Raw genomic sequence first — 22,091 nt, forward strand, 5'->3', positions numbered from 1 at the left:
CTAAACATACTACCATACTGCAGTACTTTCATTTTGCCCCCTCACTTGCAGCCATCCTGTCACATCTGGCATGGCGGTGACTGCACTGTGCCGTGCTGTGATGCATGATGGATGAATGGGGCTTTCCCTCTTAAGAGGCCGTGGCTGTTTTTAGATTTATAAAATGCACAATTCTTGTTAAGTGGTGTTCTGTACTTCTTTGTACTCTTCTGCAAAGTCTTTTTGTTTGCTAAACTTTGTATTTTTGCCTTCCACAAATTGCTTGAACATCACTGTTTCTCTTAAAAAAAAACTATAATTACCTGTAATGCCTTAAAGCGATGCAGTATTGATCTTGCATTATCATTTCAGCTCCTCCCCCGCTTCCACCCAAGAAAGTCCCATCCTCCCCTCCAGCGACTGGAAGTCCCCCTGCAGATAATATTGGTGAGAAGTCTCCATGTTGGATTTTTCTCCACATTTAATTAATTTTGATAGGAAAACAAATTTCCTGTATAGTAAAATGTGTACATTTACCTTAAGCTTCCTCAATTTTACCCAAAATTTGAATGTATTTTGGATTCTGTTTGTGAAATGGTTAACCAGTGATCCCCTCTGTAAGCTTAGCCTTTGATCTGTTGTTTCCTCCGTTGCAGAAGCGCTGACGGAAGCAGATGGCTCCGCCCAGAAGTCATCCATAGCTGACTTGGACAACATTTTTGGACCAGAGCAGGCTCCCCCTGCTGGCGAGGAAATAAGTGACACCTGGATCTGCTTTAATGAACAGCCTTCTGAAAAACCTCCTGTACCAAAGGATGTTGCACCCCCCCTCCCCTCCTCACCTCCTCCACCAGAAGAACCAGCACCCCCACCACCAGCCTCCCCACCTCCACCTGAATCTCCTGCTCCTCCTCTGCCTACATCTCTCTCTTTTCCTGAAGAAGCTCCACCGTCTATCCCCTCCCCTCCCACAAAGCAAGATCCAGCACCTCCCCTACCCACTTCCCCACCTCCTTCAGAAAAACCTGTATCGCCTCCCATCTGTTCAGTTCCTTCCACGCCAGAGCACAAAAATCCACCCACACCTGCCACTTCTGCTCCACCTACACCAAAGGAGCTTGCCTCACCCTCCGCCTCTTCCCCTCCACTTCTCAACTCACCTGTCAGTGTCCCACCAGCGTCTGTCCCTGAAGTAGACACTCCTCCAGCAGAAACTCCTCCTTCTGAAGAACCTACGTCCCATTTGGTTTCACCACCACCAGTCCCCTCTCAAGAAGAACATTCCAAGAACTCGGACGCCCCTCAACCAAAAGGGGATGAAGGGGGAGTGGTCCCCAAGGACACCCCGCAGGGAGCTCTGAGTTCACCTCCACCACCTCCTCCTCCAACATACCGTGCAGTGGTCTCCTCTCCAGGTCCCACATCTACGCCTAGTGGTACAAATAGTGGTAGGTGGTTGGCCCAGACTTTCAGAATAATCCTTTTTTATTTTTTGGGTTATTGGTTGAACAGAGTTTAGCTCTTTTTTGTCAGTCAACTTGTTCAAATTACCTCAAAGGGGGTTTTGTGACTTTCCTGTGATGAAATTGTGATGAACAAAGATAATCTGTGAAGGTAAAGGTTTGTCCCAGAGCATCAACAGTACTTTAATGACAGATACCAGGTCACATCTGATGCAAACAGTAAGCATCAGGAGAAAAAACCTTTGAAACTTAAAAAAAATCACCTGAACTCTGTATAGGACTTTCCTTTTGTGAGTGTTATTTATTTCCCTACCAAGACTTTTTTAGTTAATAAGTTTCAATAAGCCAAGGTTAAAAGTATCCAAAGGGAGCCAGCTGAAGGGGTTAGTTCTTAGTACAATATTATGTCAAACAATGTTCTCATAAAAAAAAGATGTAAAGCTTTATGTCGCTTGTTTGTCTTTCTTTCTACAGGTTCATCTTCACCTGTTCGACCTGCCACGCCATCATCAGGAAGCCCAGCTCCACCTCCACCTCCCCCCCGCCCACCATCAAGACCAAAACTTCCTCCAGGAAAGCCTAGTGTCGGTGATGTGGTAAGATTGGATTTTTTTTCTTTTTGCATTCAATGACAAAAAAACGCAAAAAGAACAAATAACTAATAAAAGCTTGGCTTTTGCTTCTTTGTTTGACTTTGCAGAATCGACCTTTCAGCCCACCGATCCACTCTGCAAGCCCTCCCCCTATTGCCCCTTTGGCGCGGGCTGAGAGCACCTCCTCTATATCCTCCACAAACTCTCTGAGTGCCGCTACCACACCCACTGTCAACAAGGAGCTCTGCGTGTCTGTGTCAGGTGTGTCACACTTCGGCTGCTTGTGTTCAATCATGCGCTCATTAGTACATTTTATTTTGATATCTGTGGAGGCGGGGGGAGGTAGTAAAGTTTCACAGTTGCATTATTGACGCTGTATACAAATCCCCTCATTACTCACTTGGTGCACTATGCTCTCACCGTTTTTTTTTCCACGGTGTCCAAACCTACAAACCTACCCAAGAAATCTCTGTGAGAAACTAGTATGCTAGCTAGATTGGCAAATATAGATCAAAATGCACTGCATTTGAGCAATTTTAATTTGTAAAAAATTGTTTACATTTATTTTTTTTAATAGATCCTCCAGGTATCACCATCTGAACACAGTAGATTCATAAATGTTCATATCTTTAGTGGTTTTACTGCAGCAAATGGGTGACACCATGTTTGTCATTTAAAAACAGAAAAAAAGAAGTGAGCATATGTTCAAACTATGTTAAAATCCAGGGCACTAGATAGCCCTGCACTATAAAGTCTTTTATGGGTAAAGGAGTAGGGAGAGAATTTGAAGACAACCTCATTCTTGACAAAAAACTGGCAGGCTTGGTAGCGGTGTGATGTTAATGCCATTTGGAGAACAGAATCCATGAGTACTTATGTCCCCTTTCCACTTCTACTATTTTCATTTCACATATGTACAACACATCAATTTAATTAATTTTTTTTATTATTGTTTCTTCTTTTTTGTTGCTTTTTTGTCCATTTTCAATCTATGCCTTGTCAGAAGATGATGCTTATGTAGACAAACTGCCCACCTTTGAAAGACACTTTGATTCATTTGCAGGTATAGTAAAGTTCAAGAAACGGGGTCGGGTACATGAAATGCCACATGAGTCGATGGTAAATGGATAAATAAATAATCAAGTAGATGGAAAATGTGGAGCTACATAGGCTCATACACTTAACTCTATTTATTTCATGGCTCTACTTAATTGTTAATTTGAGGACCTCTCTGAGAAAATCTTTATCTGTTTATTCATTATTGACTCATTGGCATTTTCTTGGGAACGAAAGTTTTTCTTTTAAGTTTGAAATGTGTTTCTGTCTTTTCTCTCCCGACTGATCTGGGTGACGGCTCAGTGTTTGTTTTTTGATGAATGTCAGTCAAAATGTAGGTATTCAAACAGCAAGTGCAGGTCTTTCTTCCATTTGATAATGTTTACTCTTTTAAATCTTACTAAATCTTCAAGTTAAAATAGATTTACCTATTTTAAATAACTTAATGGACCTGTCAGTGTTTAAATGCCTATTTGTTTTGAACTTTACAACATATTTTCCAGACATGTTTTCATTGCTTTTCCAAACTTGAAACCCTTCTCACCATTTTCTTCTCTTTCTGGCTGATCATTACCAATTTGACAACTAAAGTCTAAGTGTAAAACGTAAAGCTACTGTGATGCCATTCCAAGAAACCAAAAACATACATTCCCCTTTTGTGAAACTGTGAGACTTTTCTCTACGTTTCAGACTGTGTAGAATGTCTTGCCAGGTCACCATGACAACCTTCCCTTTCCTCTCTTGGAGACACATTTGGTGTGTTGTGTTCAGTGCAGTTCGATGCCTCTGCTCTCGTTTTGGACCACCGGAGTGTGTTGGAGTGTTTGTGTGCTGTGTCCGTTGAGTGTGTCTGAAGAGCTCCTCTGCTGCAGGCCCTGAGATCCATATTGTCTGTCTTTCTCACACACATATTCATAATGAATACTGTCACGCATACTGTCAGATGAAAGCCTCTGCTTAGGTTCCCTTGGAAGTCGGGGGTAGGGGGTAGGGGTGGGTGGGGGGGTTAGAGTTGAATGAGACGAGCAGCTGTTTGGTATTCATGCCATCCTCTTGTGACTGGAGGGCACAACAGCTTTAGGTTCGGCCGATCTCTCGGTCAGACTTTGACATCTCAGTCAGCTCCCAGCAGCCCAGACTCTTTCAGTCACCCATGCACTCTGGAACCGCAGAGACCACCGGAACCCACCCCCCTCATATGGACACCTGCCCTTTTGTTCTCCACATGACACACTGCTCTTATCATTCCTTTACCCACCAATGTGTTCACATTAAACAACAAGCGTTTGTCTCCAAGGCCTCCAAAAACTTTGCATCTCATCTTTTTATTTTATTTTAGTTCCTTGAAAAACTATGTGACGCTTTAAGCCTTAGTCACATGCACCCGTACGGGGGGTTGACCCGGACAGTAAGTAGTGCTGTGGGTTTGTGAGTCGTCCAGCCCGTGGAGAGTTATAGAGAGGAGGGGCCCCATCTTAAAGGAAGTATGACCACCTCAAGGGATGCCATGAAAATGGAACGAATGATTGTTGTGTGTGTGGTAAATGTATTGTGAGGCCAATTAATGTAAGTTGATTGGACTTATGACATACAGGTGATGCTGACATACGGTAACATAATGTCACACTATAGTTGTAAGTGAGGTAGGCTCTTTACTGACCACATGCAAATGCTGCACACATGGGGCGTGTTACTTACCCTTACTGCTTGCTACGATCTGTCACTCGCAGCATACTTGTAGGAAAAAATGTGCATAAAGAGTTTAGTTCTGCTGACTCGAGTAGTCTATGACCTTAGTATTTCATGCAAGCTACCTGTGTGACCTGCACAGGTTTGCCCATTTTTTTGCCTGTAAGGGCAGTTGTGTCTAAGGCTTTAAATTAGATTACGGGGATGCATTTCAGTATTGATTCATTTGCTTTTTCCACATTTCTCCAGAGCAGGTCGGCATTGAGCTGCAGTCCAACTCAATAGTCTGCATTATGGATGCATTTTATTTTTTAAAGGGTAGCAGCTGTTTGTTTTTTTTTATTCCATTTTGACGTTCACTCAAACAGGAAGTTTATTTTTCTTGTGTGACTTTTTCATTCATTTTATTTTTTCTTATTGTTACTCTTGACCTAGAAGCATAGTTCAATCTTGTACTCCGCTGTTCTTTTTCTGTTGGGCCCTGTCATAAGCCTCAGCCTGGATTTTTCTTTCTGTTTTTGTACTTTTTTTAAAATTGGATTCATTAGTAACAATAAATGCATCACCAAAGGCAGTAAATAATCTGTGCCTTATGAACACAATTTTTTGTTGATCATAGTACTTCCAGTTGAATTATTTTGTTGAGTCTCGATCTGCCCCCTGAGCTTTATCACTGCTCAGTCTCGTCAGTGAGTCTATTTAAACTACAAAACCCTAAATCCCACTTTTCTAAATGGATTATTTTATCTCAATGAAAGTCAATTCTGACAACATTCACTATGAAATCCAGTCTGTCCTTCATTTGTCCGAGCATCTCCAAAAAAACCCATCATGTCATCCACCTTTGTCATGAGTTCAGCGCTCCACACTCCCTTCAGCCCCTCTCCATCTCACTGTGACGTGTGAGAAACCTTCCATGTGAGACTCACGCTAGTGTCCTTCTCTCCCCTCCTCACCCACCTTCCTCCCTTCATCCCTCTACCTCCTCGCCCTTCTCTCCGTACCCCCCACCTTCTTCCCCTTACTTCACCCCTCCACCCCACACAGAGAATGACCAGCCATCCCTTGTATGGTTTGACAGAGGGAAGTTTTATTTAACCTTTGAAGGTAAGTTTGCTCTGCACCGGGGTAGGGTATAAACACTTTTCCGAGGCTCATTTGTGCAAGCTTTGCCTCCCCCTTCCTTGACTTCTGCCAAGTCCTTTTCCTCTTCCTGCTGCCTCCAGATCCCTCCATCACTCTAACGCACGACATGCTAACTTTTGGCCGAGTTCTTCTCATCTGCACTCCAACATCGAGCGCAGTATCTTTTACGTCTTTTCTCCTCACATTCTTCATTCTCATGTCATGTACGCCAAGGGTCTTTTGTTCCCCAAAGAGCCATCTTTCTTTGGTGATCTTCACTAACCACTTTGTTGTGACTGTTTTCCCCGCGGGTCATTTGGTTCTCTGGTTAGATCTTTGCACTCTGTTTTTCTCTAAACTTCTCAGCAATTTAGCTTTTAAGCATGCCTGAAGTAAGCATGCGCTGCTCTGTTTTTTCTCTTTCTACTTTTTTCTTCTTCTTTCTCCTCCAGCTGTGCTTAATGAAAACAAATATACCTGCTGTTCTGAAAAAAAACAAAAGACGCTCGACATTTGAAATATGAATCCCTATTTCAAATAGTAATGTTCAAAAAGCAGAGAGAAATGGTTGTCCTTTTCACATGTTCTGTTTTCATTTCAGCTGACTGCCATCTGTTTGTTTTAACTTTGTGTAACTGTGAGGTTTGGTCTCATCATTGTGGATGTTTTGTTCCTCATTTCATCCCTACACTGTTGGACAGGAACAGTATCAATTCTTGATTCAGAAGGTTTTTCTTCTTATCTGTCCATACATTCGTTTTAAAGGTGTGTCCAAAGATGTCCAAATACAGTGAGACTGTCAAACGTTGAAAAGATGTGTTTTTCTTTGGTCTATAAAAGCAGAAAAAGGACATTTATATTTTTTTGTGAGTCACTGTTATTTTTTTAAACCTGCCTGATGAGGGATTTAAGCAAGGATGTATCTGTTTGCGTGGGTTTTAGGCTGCTCCCGAGGGCCCAGTCCTCTCACCATGGGTGCTCAGGACACGCTTCCTGTGGCCGCTGCATTCACAGAGACGGTCAATGCTGTCTTTAAAGGAGCCGACCCCAGCAAGTAGGTCCTCTTTCAGTCTCACACATCAAAACCTTCTTATTTCTATTTCAATTTAACTCTTAGGTCCAGATTACAGAACATAAAGTGTTATTTGGGGTTATAGAGAGATTTATGTGAAAATCAAACTAGTTTGACCCAGATGTTTCCCCAAAAAACTGGTCTTATGTATGGTATCTAAACTTTTGGGGGGCTAAATTGAAATGTGCAGACAGTTCATGCAAGTTAAACAACTGCAGTAGCTATTATTCGACTCCTGACTTAAAGAAAATTGAGTAGTAGTGCTGTAAAAATTTTGTTTGTTTACTAAACCTATTTTAAAGATTTAAAGTTGACAAAAACTTGTTTCAAAGTTTGTTCATTTACTGAGAAAGTAATGAATATTCCACAAATAATGTCACTATGATCATTTAGAGAGAAAAAAAACTTGCGAGATCGAGAAAAAGTTTCGATGAGACAGCTGGAAGCGCACAGAAAGAACCAGGTTCCTCAGAATAAAGCAGAAAATAAACACAGGCACCAAAAGAAAATACTCTAATGTATTATAAGAATGAACATAAAAACGTAAAGACCCACTCTGATAACCTTTTGATCTATTTTCAAAGCGTTCCCCGTTGTCTTTTAATTATGATTATGCTGTTGTTTTACACAAAATAAAAAAACTGTCATTTTCTAGGACATTGTTTCTGCAGAGCGGCAGTAGCTCATTAGAAAATCACCACTGACTGTTGGCATGGAGTAAGCCCACCCTCATTTCCAATTATCCTTCTGCTTTCACACTCTTGGAGCTGTCCAAACATACAGTTTTGATCCAGATTCCAGCTCAGACAAGGATAACAAAGACGTACATAGACCTATTTGTCTGCAAGTGGATGCATCAAATGAGGCAGTGCAAGGACCTTGTGTCCCATTGTTGATTTCACCTCACTGCTACAAGCTTTTTCCAACGCCAGTTTTTTTGTCTGCTTCTGAATATGCAAAAATTAAATTTTAAGCTAAGCTTTCTGCCATGAGAAAATTCTACTAGAGCATGTTAAAAACACCAAAAACACAATTTTCATCTCAGTGGGTCTTTAAACTAAAATCATGTTTTTTATTTTAGAATTAAGTCAATCAATAGAGGAAAAACTGTCATTTTTTAATTTTACTAGAAAGAAGTATTTTTTTTCAAAGCTACAAACAATTTTTGTATGGTTGTTACTGCGTGAGGGGACATATTGATTACCCTGTTTGTACCTTTTTAAACTGGGTTGAGAGGATTTAGTAATAATTGATTTTAAATATTTGTCAGCATGCCACAGCTTCACTATAGTATTACCAACTATGACTTTCACATTTTATTGTCCTATTTAAACCAGATCCCTCCTCTATCTATACAATACCTGCACATTGTGTATTTAGGGAATACAAGAATAACGTTTATAGTGGAAATGAGCTAAAAACCAAACGGATGAGTGGCAAAAAGTGTGGGTAATATTAATGCATAACTCTTTTCCTTGCTCTCCTTCATAGGTGTGTTGTGAAGATCATAGGTGAGATGGTTTTGTCCTTTCCGGCGGGAATCACACGGCACTTTGCCAATAACCCATCCCCCGCAGTGCTAACCTTCAGCATAACCAACTACAGCCGACTGGAGCATGTTCTGCCTAACCCCCAGCTGCTCTGCTGGTAATGTCATAACCGAAGTCGCCCCCCTCCTTAATGAAATGAATCAGTTTTTCACAGCTGCACAATTGATGTCCTGTATTAAGACATGACATTGTTCCACCCTATTTTTTGTTGTTGTTTACATCATTTACTGCATCCTTCCTGTGTGTTTTTTATTTCTCCAAATCATTACCAACTCATGAGTGTCATGATTCAACTTCCTCTCTATAGGACCAAATGTGGGTAATAACTGGTAATAAATCATGTTATTTTATATGCTTAAAGTAAAAACTTGTGGAGAAATTTCAAAATAATCTATCAGAAAATTATTAGAGTAATACTTGTTTTTACTGCCTTTTCATTGAAATGAGTCCTTTGCTATTTTGATTACCCTTTTTCCTTTGATTTAGTTTATTTGTGTTTAAGAGCAAATCCCTATGATACTAAATTTGCAAATCTGCTTCCCAAGTTCTGTCCCACAAAGAATAACAATTCCAAAAATAGATCATAAGCAAAACGTACATTTTATTTCAAATACAAAACCAAATTCAAAACATGATATAATTATTTTTTGTTTGTTTTTTTAAAGGGTAGATTCACATGCTTGAAGACCTGAAAGTGAAAAACATGTGGTGCACCCGTTTCTGTTGAAATGTAAATGCGCAATCTTTAGCGAGGAAAAGCAGTGAATGTGCTCATTTCTGGCAAAAATTTAGTCTTTGTTGTCTTTTTTTTTTTATAATACTTTAAGTGGACAGCATCCACAAAGTAAGCTACATAGGAACGTTGGACTTTATGGATGGAAAACCATACACAAAGAAACCTGACAAATTCAAGAGGAACAACTTACTGATTCTTGAATGTAGAATTCATATAAAAACCCTTTTTTTGGTCTTTGAATGCCCTTTTGTTGACATTGCCCTTCATTGTGTCTATTCAAACAACTCGTCTTCTATGTAACTTTTTTGTTGTGAAGTCGGACAGATATGCATTTTTTCCTGTCTGAAGACTCTTTGCAATGGGGCTGCAGATCTGAGCCTTGGTTTTACACAATACTGGAATGAATTTGCCATCTGAGGTATCTTTGTTTTTGTTTTTTTGTTATTTACCATTGTCTTTGTCTTGCTATTCCACCAGCGACACCACCACACAGGCCAAGGCTGATTCCAAGGACTTCTGGGTGAACATGCCAAACCTAATATCTCATTTAAAGAAGGTGTCTGAGCAGAAGCCACAGGCAACATACTACAATGTGGACATGCTCAAGTACCAAGTAGGAATTTAAAAAGCACTTACAAACTGTTAACACCTCAATGCTAAAGTTCCTCTACTAGAGATTTTAAATTCTAATTCTCTGAAGGGAAAACATTTTTACACTTGACTGTGTCCAGGTATCGACACAAGGCCTGCAGTCGAGCCCTTTGAACCTAGCGGTGAGCTGGAGGTGTGAGTCAACCAGCACTGACCTGAGGATAGACTATAAATACAACGGGGAGGCTATGTCCACGCCCATGGCTCTCAACAACGTCCAGTTTCTTGTCCCTGTCGATGGAGGAGTTTCAAAACTTCAGGCTGTCTTACCTCCTGCAGCATGGTACATTCCTCCCCTAATTATACTTTATACAAATATTAATGAAATAAATAAGAAGAACAAGCTTTCTTTACTAATGTTGGGGTGCATTATCTTCATTTTTACTCTTAACTAATAAGGGGGACCGAATACATTGAAAACAGCATGTTACCATAAATGTTTGTGATCTTTTTTTTTTTTTTTAACCACAACAGGAACGCAGAGCAGCAAAGAATTCTATGGAAGATCCCTGACATCTCCCAGAAGTCTGAAAATGGAGGTAAAAAAATATAGTTATGTCCCTCAATAAACATAAAGTTTTGAGCTTTTAACAGAAAAAAAATAATAAAAAAAAACTAGTAAAAACGAGACAAAAACATATTGTATAACATCTTTTAAACTGAGCTTATGATTAATAAATGGGTAATTTGGAATGTCAAAAGGCGTAAAGCAAAACAAATTGATTTACGCGATAACAAATGTGAAATTAAGTTTACTAAAATATAGTCTTACATGTTGGAGTAAAATAAGACATGTAAATAGATTTCTCTGTTTAGTTTACTTTTATTTTTAAGGGAATCAAAAGTTCATTATCTATTCTTTACACACTGTGTCTTAATAGACTTTCTGTTTGACACACACACACACAGACAGATAGATATTTTAAGCTTTATTCATATACATAATTGAGCCTTAATGAAACCAAATAAAAAAGAGAGAATACAGCAAAAAAAGCAGCCCTAAGGTGACCCAAGCTAAAATTTACCAGAGTATGTGTATTTTCTGTGTATTTTTTGTAGGAACTATTTTCATTACTTTCATTATTCAGGCCAGAGGGTTAAGTTAAATGAAAATGCTCCAAGGGTAAATCTGAATTTTTACCAAAAGCGCCCTCTACTGCCTGATAGTGGTGCTACAATTACTTCACAAAACCTCAAGTAGTTAAGCAGATTAAAATCTCCCCTTGTCTCAATTTTGATATATTCTTTAATTTCAACTTTCTTTGTCTTTCTAATTTTTCCCCTAGGTGTGGGATCATTGTTAGCCCGCTTCCAGTTAACAGAGGGTCCCAGTAAACCAGCTCCTCTGGCAGTGCAGTTCACCAGTGAGGGCAGCACCCTGTCAGGCTGTGACATTGAACTGGCTGGACCAGGGTACCGGTTCTCACTCATTAAGAAAAGGTTTGCCGCAGGTCAGTCAAGTGTCTTCGCATTAAACCTTTGCTGCAAGATCCCCAACACTCTGGAACAGTCTCCCTGAAGAGATCAGGCCCCCTTGGTCCCTACCAGTATTTAAATCTCTTTTAAAAACTTACCTCTACAGGTGTGCTTTTAATGATTTTACTGGTTCTTAAATCCAAATATTTGATTTTATTGATTTTATCGATTTCATTGATTTTATTGTTTTTTTCTTGATTTTATTGATTTTACTGATTTATTGATTTTATTGATTTTAACCACTATCACCATTTCATATGTGTGCTGGGTTTTATTTCTCCATACTGGAAACTGTTTTTAATACTGACTTTGTCTCATATTAATTGTACAGCACTTTGGATTTCGAAAAGTGCTATATAAATAAAGTTTTATTATTATTATTATACAAAGGAGAATGTTTGAAACGGAGGTGATCCGATCCCTCATTTAATGCCTTGTACATATCAAATGCATAAATGTTTGTGTTGATGTCTTTTAGGAAAATACCTGGCGGACAATTGACCCATGTTCCACTCTGACGAAAGGATTTCAGTGAACTGTTGGATCAGCACAGAGACCAGAGGCTGAACCCGAACTAGACACCAGAATCTTCCTTAACCTTTCTCAAACCCACAAGTCTGCAGCTCACCCAGCAGTATTGTATAACCTGCGTTAAGTGTAACTTTTTCAAAGTCAAGTAATTATCATATTTGTATTTATCTCATAACATCCTACTGCAGTACAACACTGGGGTTTCTGAGCTGTCTGAAGCCTGTGCCTCTGTCTCTATCCTCACCGGGTTCACTTGTGCTGGTGTTGGTAAAGGTTTTGCTGCAGCTGCCTGACTGAAAACATGATGTGCTGGGGAAAAGGAAATTCTGAGCAACTTTGTGTTGTTTTCAGTGTCTAAGATATCTTTGACAAAGATTTTTTTGGTTCAAATACACATCAACTTAAATAGATATTCACAAAACGTATTATTGTTCTGTTGTGTTCAGTCATGAAGCCTGAAACAGTTGTTTGGTGTTGTTGGTGCTTTAAAAAAAAAAAAAGAAACAAGATATAAAAATAGATGTTCACATCACCTACTGGAACCACAGGGTCGCATAAATTTGGTAATGCAGATGCAGAAGTTGGCCAGTTTTTTCTCAGCAATGCACACGCTGATGCTTTTAGCATGTTAGGCAGCTGCAGTGAGGAGTCAGTTCACTGGACACAATAAAAAAAAACTGTTTCCCAGTCAGAACAAAAGAACCATAAAAAGTGTCATTTTAAAGCAGTAATGTGTATCTTAAGGGGCATTTGGTGTTTTCTTCGTATTGTCAGATAGCCTTCCTGTTGTTCCCAGGACAGCAGTGTTAGACTCCAGAGTACATGACAGCATTCTATTTTTATTTATTGAAGATTATTATTTGTTGTATAGAACATGTGGTTCTGTATATGAATAGAATTTGAATAGTGCAACACGACTGAGAACCCCTAAAGGTATAAATATGACTTTTCTCTCATTTTATCTGTGTAGTTGGGTAACCTGTGTACAGTATGAGGTATAATTTTTTTTAATTTATTTCAGATATAATTTTTTAACTCAAGTGCAACAAAAGATATGAGCTATATGGGTTTGGGGAGCTGGGCGGGGGTAAATTAAAGAAAAAAGATAAATATCTTGCTGGATGATGTTTAATGCTTTGTGAAAGCAGTGTTATATAGAGCTTGTTATGCTGTGGGCAAGGTCCACACACTAAAGCCACCATGTGTATTTATTTTATTTTGAAGGTTTGGTGTAACCAGTTGGCCTACTGTTTCTGTACCTGTTAATCAGGACTTTATTTTGGTGAGCTTGGTGCTCCACAAAAGTTTGTAATTGCAACTTGTTGTCCAAGATGTTGATAATGGTTTCCCATCCATAAAATAAAAAGAAGTACTACAATACTGAAGTATAAGTACTGAGTTATATCAAGATCACCCATACTTACAGAATGCTAAGTATACAGGTAGAAGACAGGAAGGACTAACTGGTTATTTAAAAAACTTTCAAAATCTTGAAAGAATTAGTTTGACATTTTTGAAAATGCAATTATAATTTTATTAATCACTTTTCTTTTCTATATCTGCCAAGGTTATTCACTAAGCATGAACACTGACAATGTTTTTAAGCTTTGCAACTTCAATTGCGATGAACTTGATGAAAAATATGACAGAAAATAATCTTCTTTGGCCTCTTGACATATTTCTTTTTTAAACAAAAGACACGTATTATTTTCTTTTGAGCAGCAAATGGCTCACATCGACTCAAAACAGTCCCTTATACTAAACATTAATTTGATCAAATACATCCCTGACCTCCAGGCCTACCCTTATAGTGGTAAATATTATCTCGAAGTTATCAATGATACACACATCACATTTTATAACTTAGTACACCATCAGCAAATCCTAAAGCTTTAAAGATGTCAAAGCTTCATTTTGATTATTGATGCTAAACACTAGAAATGTAAGGAGAAAATGGTGCCTCATAGAATTCCTCTGAATTTGTGAATTGCCACGCAACCTGCATCTGCATTGTTCCCTTTTTAAGTTGTCAGAAAGTAACTCAAACTGCATTCATTTTCTGCATTTATTTTATTTTAACCCTGACACACATTTCAACCAAGTTAGCAAGCTGACTTACACTTGGCTTGAAAAGACTAAAAGTACATTAAAAGCAATGACTGTAATTGGGAGCTGGATGGAGTCTGACGTCACCCATATGAACGATTTACTTCTGGCTCCAACTAAATGAAGTCAATTCAGTGGCCATTTTTTCGCGATACGGAGATTTCCATGTTGGAGCCAGATGATGTTAGTACACAGGTAAATGAGCACAGTCAGTCTTGCGCTTAAGTTTCAATGGAAACCACTCATTAATCATTCTGCTGATCAAACGTTTTGAAGGTTTGAGGGGCCGGTGGACACTACATGCTTTTATTGAGGCATCTAATTTGTCAGTTTATAACTTGACTAAAGACTTAATATCATACAAGCTAATTATAATTAGCAAGAACATGTAAAAAAAAAAAGGGTAGCAGAGCAAGAAAAGGTTTTCTGACAAGTATAATGAGTAGTTTCCCTCCCATTTCCATCTTTATGCAAAGTTAAAATGACTGGCAGCTTATTTAGCCCCTGACAAGACAGACACAAGAATGTCAAGCTGTTCTTTTAATTGTGACAATGAGGGAAAAAAAACAGTCTGTTTTTATCCACTGTAGTGGTGAAATGTGGTGACAAAGAACAGGATTCATTCACTGGGATCAGCTTCCTTCTTTAACTCAAACCTCTAAGCAGCAAGGAAAAAAAAACAAAAAAAAAACAGCTCGGTTCTGTCATCCACTTTCATTCAACTTCGACTATTGTTCACCAGTGGAGCTTCTCTTAACTGGATCCTTACTGGTACTGAAAATCCCAGTCTATATTATTTGCACACCCTTATGAACCAGCCAGCCCTTAAATCCATGGCTTTATTTTTCATAATCATAATGGTCTCTGTGAGATGTAATAATTTTAGTGAGGGTGTGGTGCAAGATAACCAAAACGCTTTATTATTTTTTTGTTTTGATGTGTGGTATTTCATGTGTGTGTACCCGGACAGTCAGTCCTCTATAAGGAGAATAGACTGGCTGTTTTTAAAGTGAATAAAAATGAACAAAAATATACTGTTTATTGTAAAAAAAAAAATTATAAAAACTTAAAAGCACTGTGCTAATAATGTTGTACTTCTGAATGCTCTGACGCTTATTATGATGAACAAAAAGTGTGCTTGGAGTGCACCTGAAAGCCTCTGTACTGTTTTCTCCTCATTCTGCTAAATATAACCATTCGGAGTCAGACCAGTCACACAAGTATCTGTGACTGATTTTAGGAAAAATGTGTTTAATCTTGTACCAGTATATTCAGTTCATGTGTAACTGTTAATTGGGCATAGCTGGAAGTTGAAGCAGAAAATTGGGATCAAAGTTGCCCAAAAAATTCTAACTGTAGATCTATTTTTTTATTGTACATACCCAAAATGCAGAAAAACTAAAGTGGCATTTTGAAGTGAAAAAAAAAAGATACATGATTGGTGCCATTTAGTGCTTTATGCATTCTTTCTCCTTTGTGTTAGACATCTTGATTAGCCTAACAGGGTTTTGTCAACACCCATATGCAACATAAAGCTTTTAATGTAAAGATCCCTGCAGCATTATCCTCCACACAACAAACCACCCTCATGTAACTGTAACGCTTCTACACAGCTGGTTAGAGTGAAAGGCCACACAAAAGCTGCTCAACTGTTAGTTGCTTCAATATTGTTTGCTTCTTTTGATTTGAAAGAAATAGGAACATAACCGTAACTCCAAGTTCTTCATCTCTGTAATGACTTTGTCCTGCAGTCATTTAGTATTGCATGCAGAGCATGCAGCAAAATGTGGGACATCTGGATAGTAGCGAAAACAGTGTGTTGTGCTGAGCAGCTGTTTCTGTGCTAGAAATGAGGGGAGAGCAGGGAGTGGATTTATGTGTGCAGGAAGCCAGGATGCTTTATGGATGTGTACTGTTAACCTCAAATACACGGACAAGTACAAGACGCAACTCCCAGGATAAATGAGGATCATAGTTTGCTTCTTCCCGAAATCAATAAAAGTTATAACTGGATGCCTGTTTTTTCTTTTTTTTTCTTTATAAATGAAAAATGTATGTGTAGTCATGGTGGTTTTTCTCATTTTTTTCCAGTATCTAGTTAAATACTAGTAAGCTAACAGAAAGCATATTTTTTATATAAAAATGAACAGATATGTTGACTAAATTAGACATTTTATTGGTTTATTGGTAAGAAAGCAGTTATTTTTAACATCTCTGCATCTAGTTACCAGAAACCTTTGTCATCTGTACAGGAAAGCAGGTGGCATTTGCAGTAAGCAAAGTCTTCAGAGATGTTAAATCCTAATTTTTAAATGATATAATTAAAGTTCTCTTGTCAACCCAAAGAGACGATTTTAATTTTTTAAAGGCCAGACTGAACCCGTCTTGCGAGATCAGAAGTGTTCCTTGTGGGACAATGTTCAATGAGTCTGTTACAGGATGGCACCCATTGTTCACATCACTGTGGATTTTCAAGCCTTTTTATCTTGCTTAAGAACAATTTTGCAGTTTCGTGCCTTGATTCCATTCAGATGTTTATATTTATATATTTTTTTAGTTGTGGTTGTTGCTTTTTTTTAAAACCAAAACAGCACAAATATTAAGAAAAAGCAGGAAAAGTAGGATGTTGTGGAGCATTTGGATTGTTGTGCATAAAAAAAACAGAGAAAAGCCTATTTCCCCTATGGGCAATCTCTGTTTTTTCTATTTCTGTCAATACTTTCTTTCACAGGATAAAATCTCCAAGTAAAATCACCACAGAAGATTGTGAATTGTGTGCAAGAGAATTTACTGAACAATTGTGAAATAACAGAAAACAATTCAAGTGTTTATGAAAAATCTAAATCTGATTTTACGACTATTTGCTATTCCAGTACTATACACAGTGTTGCACACATTAATCAGATACATTCACAGTTACATGTTCAAACTTATAAGTGATCACACATTTATTGAGGTTTGGTTTTCCCCAGATTCATTTCTTTAGTCTTTTGGACCTCTCCAAGGACCAGAATCAAAATCGAAGGAGTCAACCTCAGCAGAGGTAAGTGAGATCCCTTTTGCTGCAGCCCACCTGACAGCACATCATAGTCAGGAAGCCGTTGTTGTCCCGTTTTGTCCAATCCCGGAGCTCGGAGCCCGAGCTGCTGAAGCTGTCCAAGCTGTTCTGCTCAGCAGCAGGAATACCTGAGGAACAAAAAGGCCCACTGGTTAAGAAGAGACTCTGACCCCACTGACTTTTCACTTCAAACGCCAGTCGCTGCTGTTGGTTTGTCATATTGGTAAATGTTACTGTTAGTGCGCAGTTAGTATTGAGTTAAAATGCTGCAAAAGTAGATATTGTCCTTTTTTTACAATAAGTTATGGATGCAAGGTTAAAACAATAAAGTTTAGATTGGGTTATATGACACTTATTACTAAAGAGTTTAACATCTTGCACTGTGCGGTAAAAGTTTCTCTAATGGATGTTGCTTATGTTTTAACGGAAATTGTCTGACTGAAAATAGAACAAGGACCAGCTGCTTAAAGAATTTATTCAATACTATGTGACATCCACTTTAATAATGAAACTATTGGAGCCGGAACTTTCCTCCTGCACACAAAAATTAGCTTTATAAAATCACAGGTCATCAGACAGAGAAACAAACAGAAGTATGGTTGGGTACACTATTTTCAGTTTACAATAGACGATAATATTATACTGTTTCAAAAGATTAAGAGTGACAAACATTTTAATGATTTCAACTATTACAATAATTCAAAAATGAATTGAAATGAATAAGTAAATAACAGATGCAAATTTTAATTTAGGGATTGTTAAAATGTCTGTCTGAATCTGAATTGTTTTTTATTCACCTTTTTTTTATAGATTAAAAATTTAATTTGAACGCTTTGGTACATTAAAAAAAAATCTTATCTTTATCATGAAGTAACACGACCCTAAATATATTTTCAAAAGTCCACTTAATTTAGTCTTTTTCACATTTTTGAACCACACATGGAATTGTTAGAAGAAAAAAAAACATAACATTCTTATATTGTGGTTCCTGTTGCAACACTGAAAATCATCCTCACCATTCATGTCTGGATCTGTCAAGAATCTCCTCCAGCGGGAGCCTCCACAGGTGTAGACAACAGCTCTCAGGAACTCCCGGCCACACAGCTTCACAGGCTTCACCTCTGCTCTTCCCTGGTCCACACACACCAAGACACACAAAACCAGAGGCAAAACCACCAGGGCGCGCATGCTGAATACCTGTCCGTCTGCTCTGAGTCGTCCAAACCCACGGCAGCTCTTCTGTGTTACTTTGCTCCTCTGCAGGCTGCTGCAATCATTGGAAGCGTGTGCATTTCCCCGTCATATATACCATCCAAACTTTCAGTTCCTCCCCGCTGATCAGCCCTCCCCTCCTCAACTTAAGTGACTTTATGCCTATCCCAGTGACACACAAACACACTGGTGCATATTGCTGTTTTTTGCTTCCGGTCATCTCCCCTATCAACCTTGTCTGCCTACTTAAACAGAGTTACGACCACAAGCCTTTTACAAGCCATAAGCTCGCAATCATATTACATGAGGCGCGGCCTCCGCAGCCTCCCCCTGATTACAAGATTTCAGGGCTTGATTGCAGTGCATGGATAATTAAGAGATGTAAAATGATTCCACCTGAAGTCGGACAGATGTTTTGCGTGTTTACAACACTGATGGCCCAGTTGGCTTTCCCATAACAGCAGTTTGGTTCATGGGAGAGAGAAAAAGAGTCAATGTTGACAGTACATCATGAGGTCATTACAAGCTGCTGATGGGCCAGAAACATCCTCTGTGAGGCATTTAGGTTCCATCATATATCTCATTTAGGTCGGTGAAATTGAGCTGCAAACATTGTAAGGGTGTCCCTGAGTTAACAGGAAACAAGTTGGTTCTCTGAAAATCTTAAAATGATGAGAGTACGCCAGAAAAACACTATGCACAACATACAGATGTGTTTTTTTTTGTTTGTTTTTTTAATTTTTCAGTGAAGTTTGTGAATTGATTAAAAAATATTCCGTGCATTTTATCGGCAAAGTAAAGGACAATTAAAGAACATCAAACTGCATTGTCTGCAAACAACTTAAAAACAATTTTCTTTCAGTCTGTTTGAAATATCTCTTCACTTTGTTTATCAGTCTACTTCCTGGATGGATCTCCTGTTAGACAAGAAAAATTGGATATTAATGATTAGAATATAGCATTGAGTAATGCAAAAAAAAAAAATTCAGTTGGATCGTGTTTTTACATTCATCTGCTTCCCCCATCTTGTTTTCTACTGCTGTTGACAACATGTTGCATTTGAATACAGTGTGAAAAACAACACTAAATGGTTAAAAGTAAAAAAAAAAAAAAACTAAAGGACTACCAAAGGTCATTTGGCTGTGACTTTAGTGCATTTTTCAAACTGTTGTGTTTTGCATCTTGGCAGTTTCTCCAAACTTTAAAACAGAAGTCAAAAGGTGGAGTACATAAAACAAGATCATTTTTGTTTTGTAAAATATTTTGGGGAGATTTTACGAAAACTTAAGATTGTTCTATGATCCTTGATCTTACTTTAAGATGTAAACTAAAAAATGTTATTAACAGAAACATAAAGTTAATCTTTTGTCATTTTAGACCCTGGCTAAATCATTACTTTACATTTACCGGTAGCTTAAAGCCAAACCTAACAACATCAAAGTAGGAGATAAAATCAGTCTTAATGGACAACGTTCATATCTCACAGAGACATTCAGTCGCCCTTTTCTCTGGTGCTTAAATCTTTCAAAGCTACAGCATAAATCAGTGAAACAGACGCAAACCTAATTGGCTCATAGAGACATCAGTACAGAGAGACTTCTCTGTGTCTGAAACTGTCAGGCTGGAATATGTCGCCCACCTGGCAGAGAATAGGCACCCTGGGCTCAAAGCCACATGAGCAAACCACCAAGTGCATCCATGGGAAAAGGAAAGCTTAAAAGTTCCTGACGCAATACTGTAAAGTGAGTAAAAGTACATTTACACAGAAAGGAAAACACTGAGTCAACATGACAAATGGCTGCATGTGACAAAGTAGTACCTGAAATATTAACTAATCAATTTTACCTAAAACTACAAAAACTAAATATTAGTGTGTTTAATAGCAACTAAAGTCCACTGAAGCATTTTATGAAAACTATGAATTTATTTTCAAGAAGTCACATTTTCTTCTATATAGAACAAGCTTGACTGTTGATTCACTTATTAAATAATAAAATCTATTTTGGTGTTTATTTTCCAATTAAATTAGAATATAAATAGAAAAAAAGCTTCTAATTTTTATTTTTAAGGGTTGGAAAGTTTGATTTAAAGAGATTGACAATTTACACATCTCCATATAAAATTTGACATTTTTTATCCATGTATGATCACTTCTGCCTTTCCAAAAATGGTTGAAATAATCTCTACGAACACTTATTGTTGAAATTAGTCCGAAAAAATGGATGGAAACAAAATTTGCAAAGAAAATTTTGTGCATGTCTGCAGAGGTTCTTATCTTGCTAAAAACGTCCACAGATTTAAATTGAAAGCCAAATTTCCAGACTTTGTAGTCAACTCTGTTCTTCCTTTTTATTTGTAAAAGAGAAAAAATACATCATAATTTTTTTTTTTTACAACATCTTATGTAACTGGTGAAACAAAGCATGAAAAATATCCTCAGAGTCTCTTTGGCTCATTAAATGTGTTTTCAGAACACTGAACCTTTCACTGCAGTTTTGCTGCCTTTGCCTTTACTAGAAATGTGTCCTGTATTCAGTTTCATTTTAACTATGCAAAATAAAATAAAAATTCACAACTGATATATACAATATATAGGGTGAGTCTCACTCTTACACTCTCTACACTGAACATTCTTATTACAGTTCTTTGCTAAGTGATTGGATGATGCACAGCACCTGTAGCATATGTTTTTGTCCTTGAGATAAGTTTTCCTCTCCTCCAAAGGTTTACTACGAAAGCCCCGGCACTTCCAAAGGGGATGTGGCTTGAGATGTAAGGGACATTGTTTGTCTAGGTCCATTGTTCCCCTTTCAGCAGTGTTGTCATTACAGTTGCCAGAGTCGACAAAGACTTCGGTCTTTCTGACAGAAACTGGTGTCTTCATGTTTTGTTTGAAGAGTTTTTCAGGTTTGTTAATGCTTGAACTGCCAGTGAGTGGAGCAAAACTTGAAAATTTTGGCTTGGTCGCAGACGAATTTTGCAAATATAGAGAACGGTGGATAAGATGCTCTGTGAGCTTCTTTGTATCGAGAGGCTAGAGAAACCCACTTGTCGTGCAGAGAGTACGGCAGCTTCTGGATGATAGGAGTGATGCCATGAGATGTATCGAGATAGCTGAGCCCAGGTAAAAATCCATCTGTTCTGGCGGCTTCTAGTTCCAGAAGAATGTCTCCCAGTTCTCTCAACCTTTGATTTTCTCTGTTGGTAATTTTTGGAAAATCCTCAACTTTTCTGAGAAGGGCATTTTCTATAGCTTCAGGTGATCCGTAGCAGTCCTCCAACCTTTGCCACACCATATTCACACCTGCTGCTGCATTGTGAATATGAACTGCTCTGATTCTCTTTGCACGTTCAGATGATTTTGGTCCAAGCCATTTACACAATAAATCCAGCTCTTCTCTGGGTGTTAAATTTAGATTTTCTACAGAGCTACAGAAGGATGTTTTCCAGGCCCAGTAATTCTCTGGTTGGTCATCGTAGTTTAATAGCCCTGAGCTTACAATTTCCCGGCGTACCAAGTACTTGGCCAGATCTGTCATAGCCGCTGGACTGGACTCTGCGGCATTGGTAGCAGCAGCTGGAGGAGACTGGGAAGCTTGGTTGACATGGCTGGATGGTGTTGGATGGTGAGACTGATTCCAGTAGTAAAATGTTCCTCTGGGTGGAGGTGGATCATGTCTGTGTTCAAACTCAAACTGAGTGTTTTCATACTGAGTTTTTTCGGATGGGTTTCGATGTTGGGGGTAACTTGGAGGAGTGTCCTGTTTGAATGCATGTTGAGCAGGTAGTACGTG

General features: G+C 38.4%; 2 protein-coding genes across 14 annotated transcripts in view; one reads left to right on the top strand and one right to left on the bottom strand.

The window, feature by feature from the left end:
- sgip1a (SH3GL interacting endocytic adaptor 1a) overlaps positions 1-15,114 on the top strand; it is a 54,398-nt gene extending 39,284 nt beyond the window's left edge. For 8 of the 13 annotated variants that reach the window (XM_020702446.3, XM_078945947.1, XM_011474111.3 and 5 more), the window contains 13 exons: positions 352-426; positions 636-1,427; positions 1,917-2,038; positions 2,143-2,296; positions 3,039-3,098; positions 5,828-5,887; positions 6,848-6,959; positions 8,469-8,624; positions 9,741-9,876; positions 9,995-10,197; positions 10,389-10,453; positions 11,201-11,365; positions 11,869-15,114. In XM_020702446.3, the coding sequence (XP_020558105.1) occupies positions 352-426; positions 636-1,427; positions 1,917-2,038; positions 2,143-2,296; positions 3,039-3,098; positions 5,828-5,887; positions 6,848-6,959; positions 8,469-8,624; positions 9,741-9,876; positions 9,995-10,197; positions 10,389-10,453; positions 11,201-11,365; positions 11,869-11,891 (2,123 nt within the window). In that variant the 3' untranslated portion in view covers positions 11,892-15,114. The remainder of the gene's footprint in view (positions 1-351; positions 427-635; positions 1,428-1,916; positions 2,039-2,142; positions 2,297-3,038; positions 3,099-5,827; positions 5,888-6,847; positions 6,960-8,468; positions 8,625-9,740; positions 9,877-9,994; positions 10,198-10,388; positions 10,454-11,200; positions 11,366-11,868) is intronic. The other 5 variants (XM_020702449.3, XM_078945952.1, XM_020702452.3 and 2 more) reach the window with 3 other exon arrangements.
- Positions 15,115-16,798: 1,684 nt separating this feature from the next.
- insl5a (insulin-like 5a) lies at positions 16,799-18,382 on the bottom strand. Its single transcript, XM_004068013.5, has 2 exons — positions 18,102-18,382; positions 16,799-17,213 (listed from the first exon to the last, which is right to left on the bottom strand). Exons 1-2 carry the CDS (start codon positions 18,271-18,273, stop codon positions 17,062-17,064), a joined length of 324 nt encoding a protein of 107 aa, XP_004068061.1. The 5' UTR covers positions 18,274-18,382; the 3' UTR covers positions 16,799-17,061.
- Between the last annotated feature and the right edge of the window lie 3,709 nt (positions 18,383-22,091).

The sequence above is a fragment of the Oryzias latipes genome, chromosome 4 (genome assembly GCF_053564925.1).
Source record: "Oryzias latipes strain Hd-rR chromosome 4, Olatipes_Hd-rR_3.1".
NCBI lineage: Eukaryota > Metazoa > Chordata > Actinopteri > Beloniformes > Adrianichthyidae > Oryzias > Oryzias latipes.

Coding starts and splice junctions, on each gene's coding strand:
- insl5a (XM_004068013.5), bottom strand. CDS start 18,273: ATGCGCGCCCTGGTGGTTTTGCCTCTGGTTTTGTGTGTCTTGGTGTGT. Junction 17,214..18,101: donor GACAGATCCAGACATGAATG/GTGAGGATGATT, acceptor TTTGTTCCTCAG/GTATTCCTGCTGCTGAGCAG.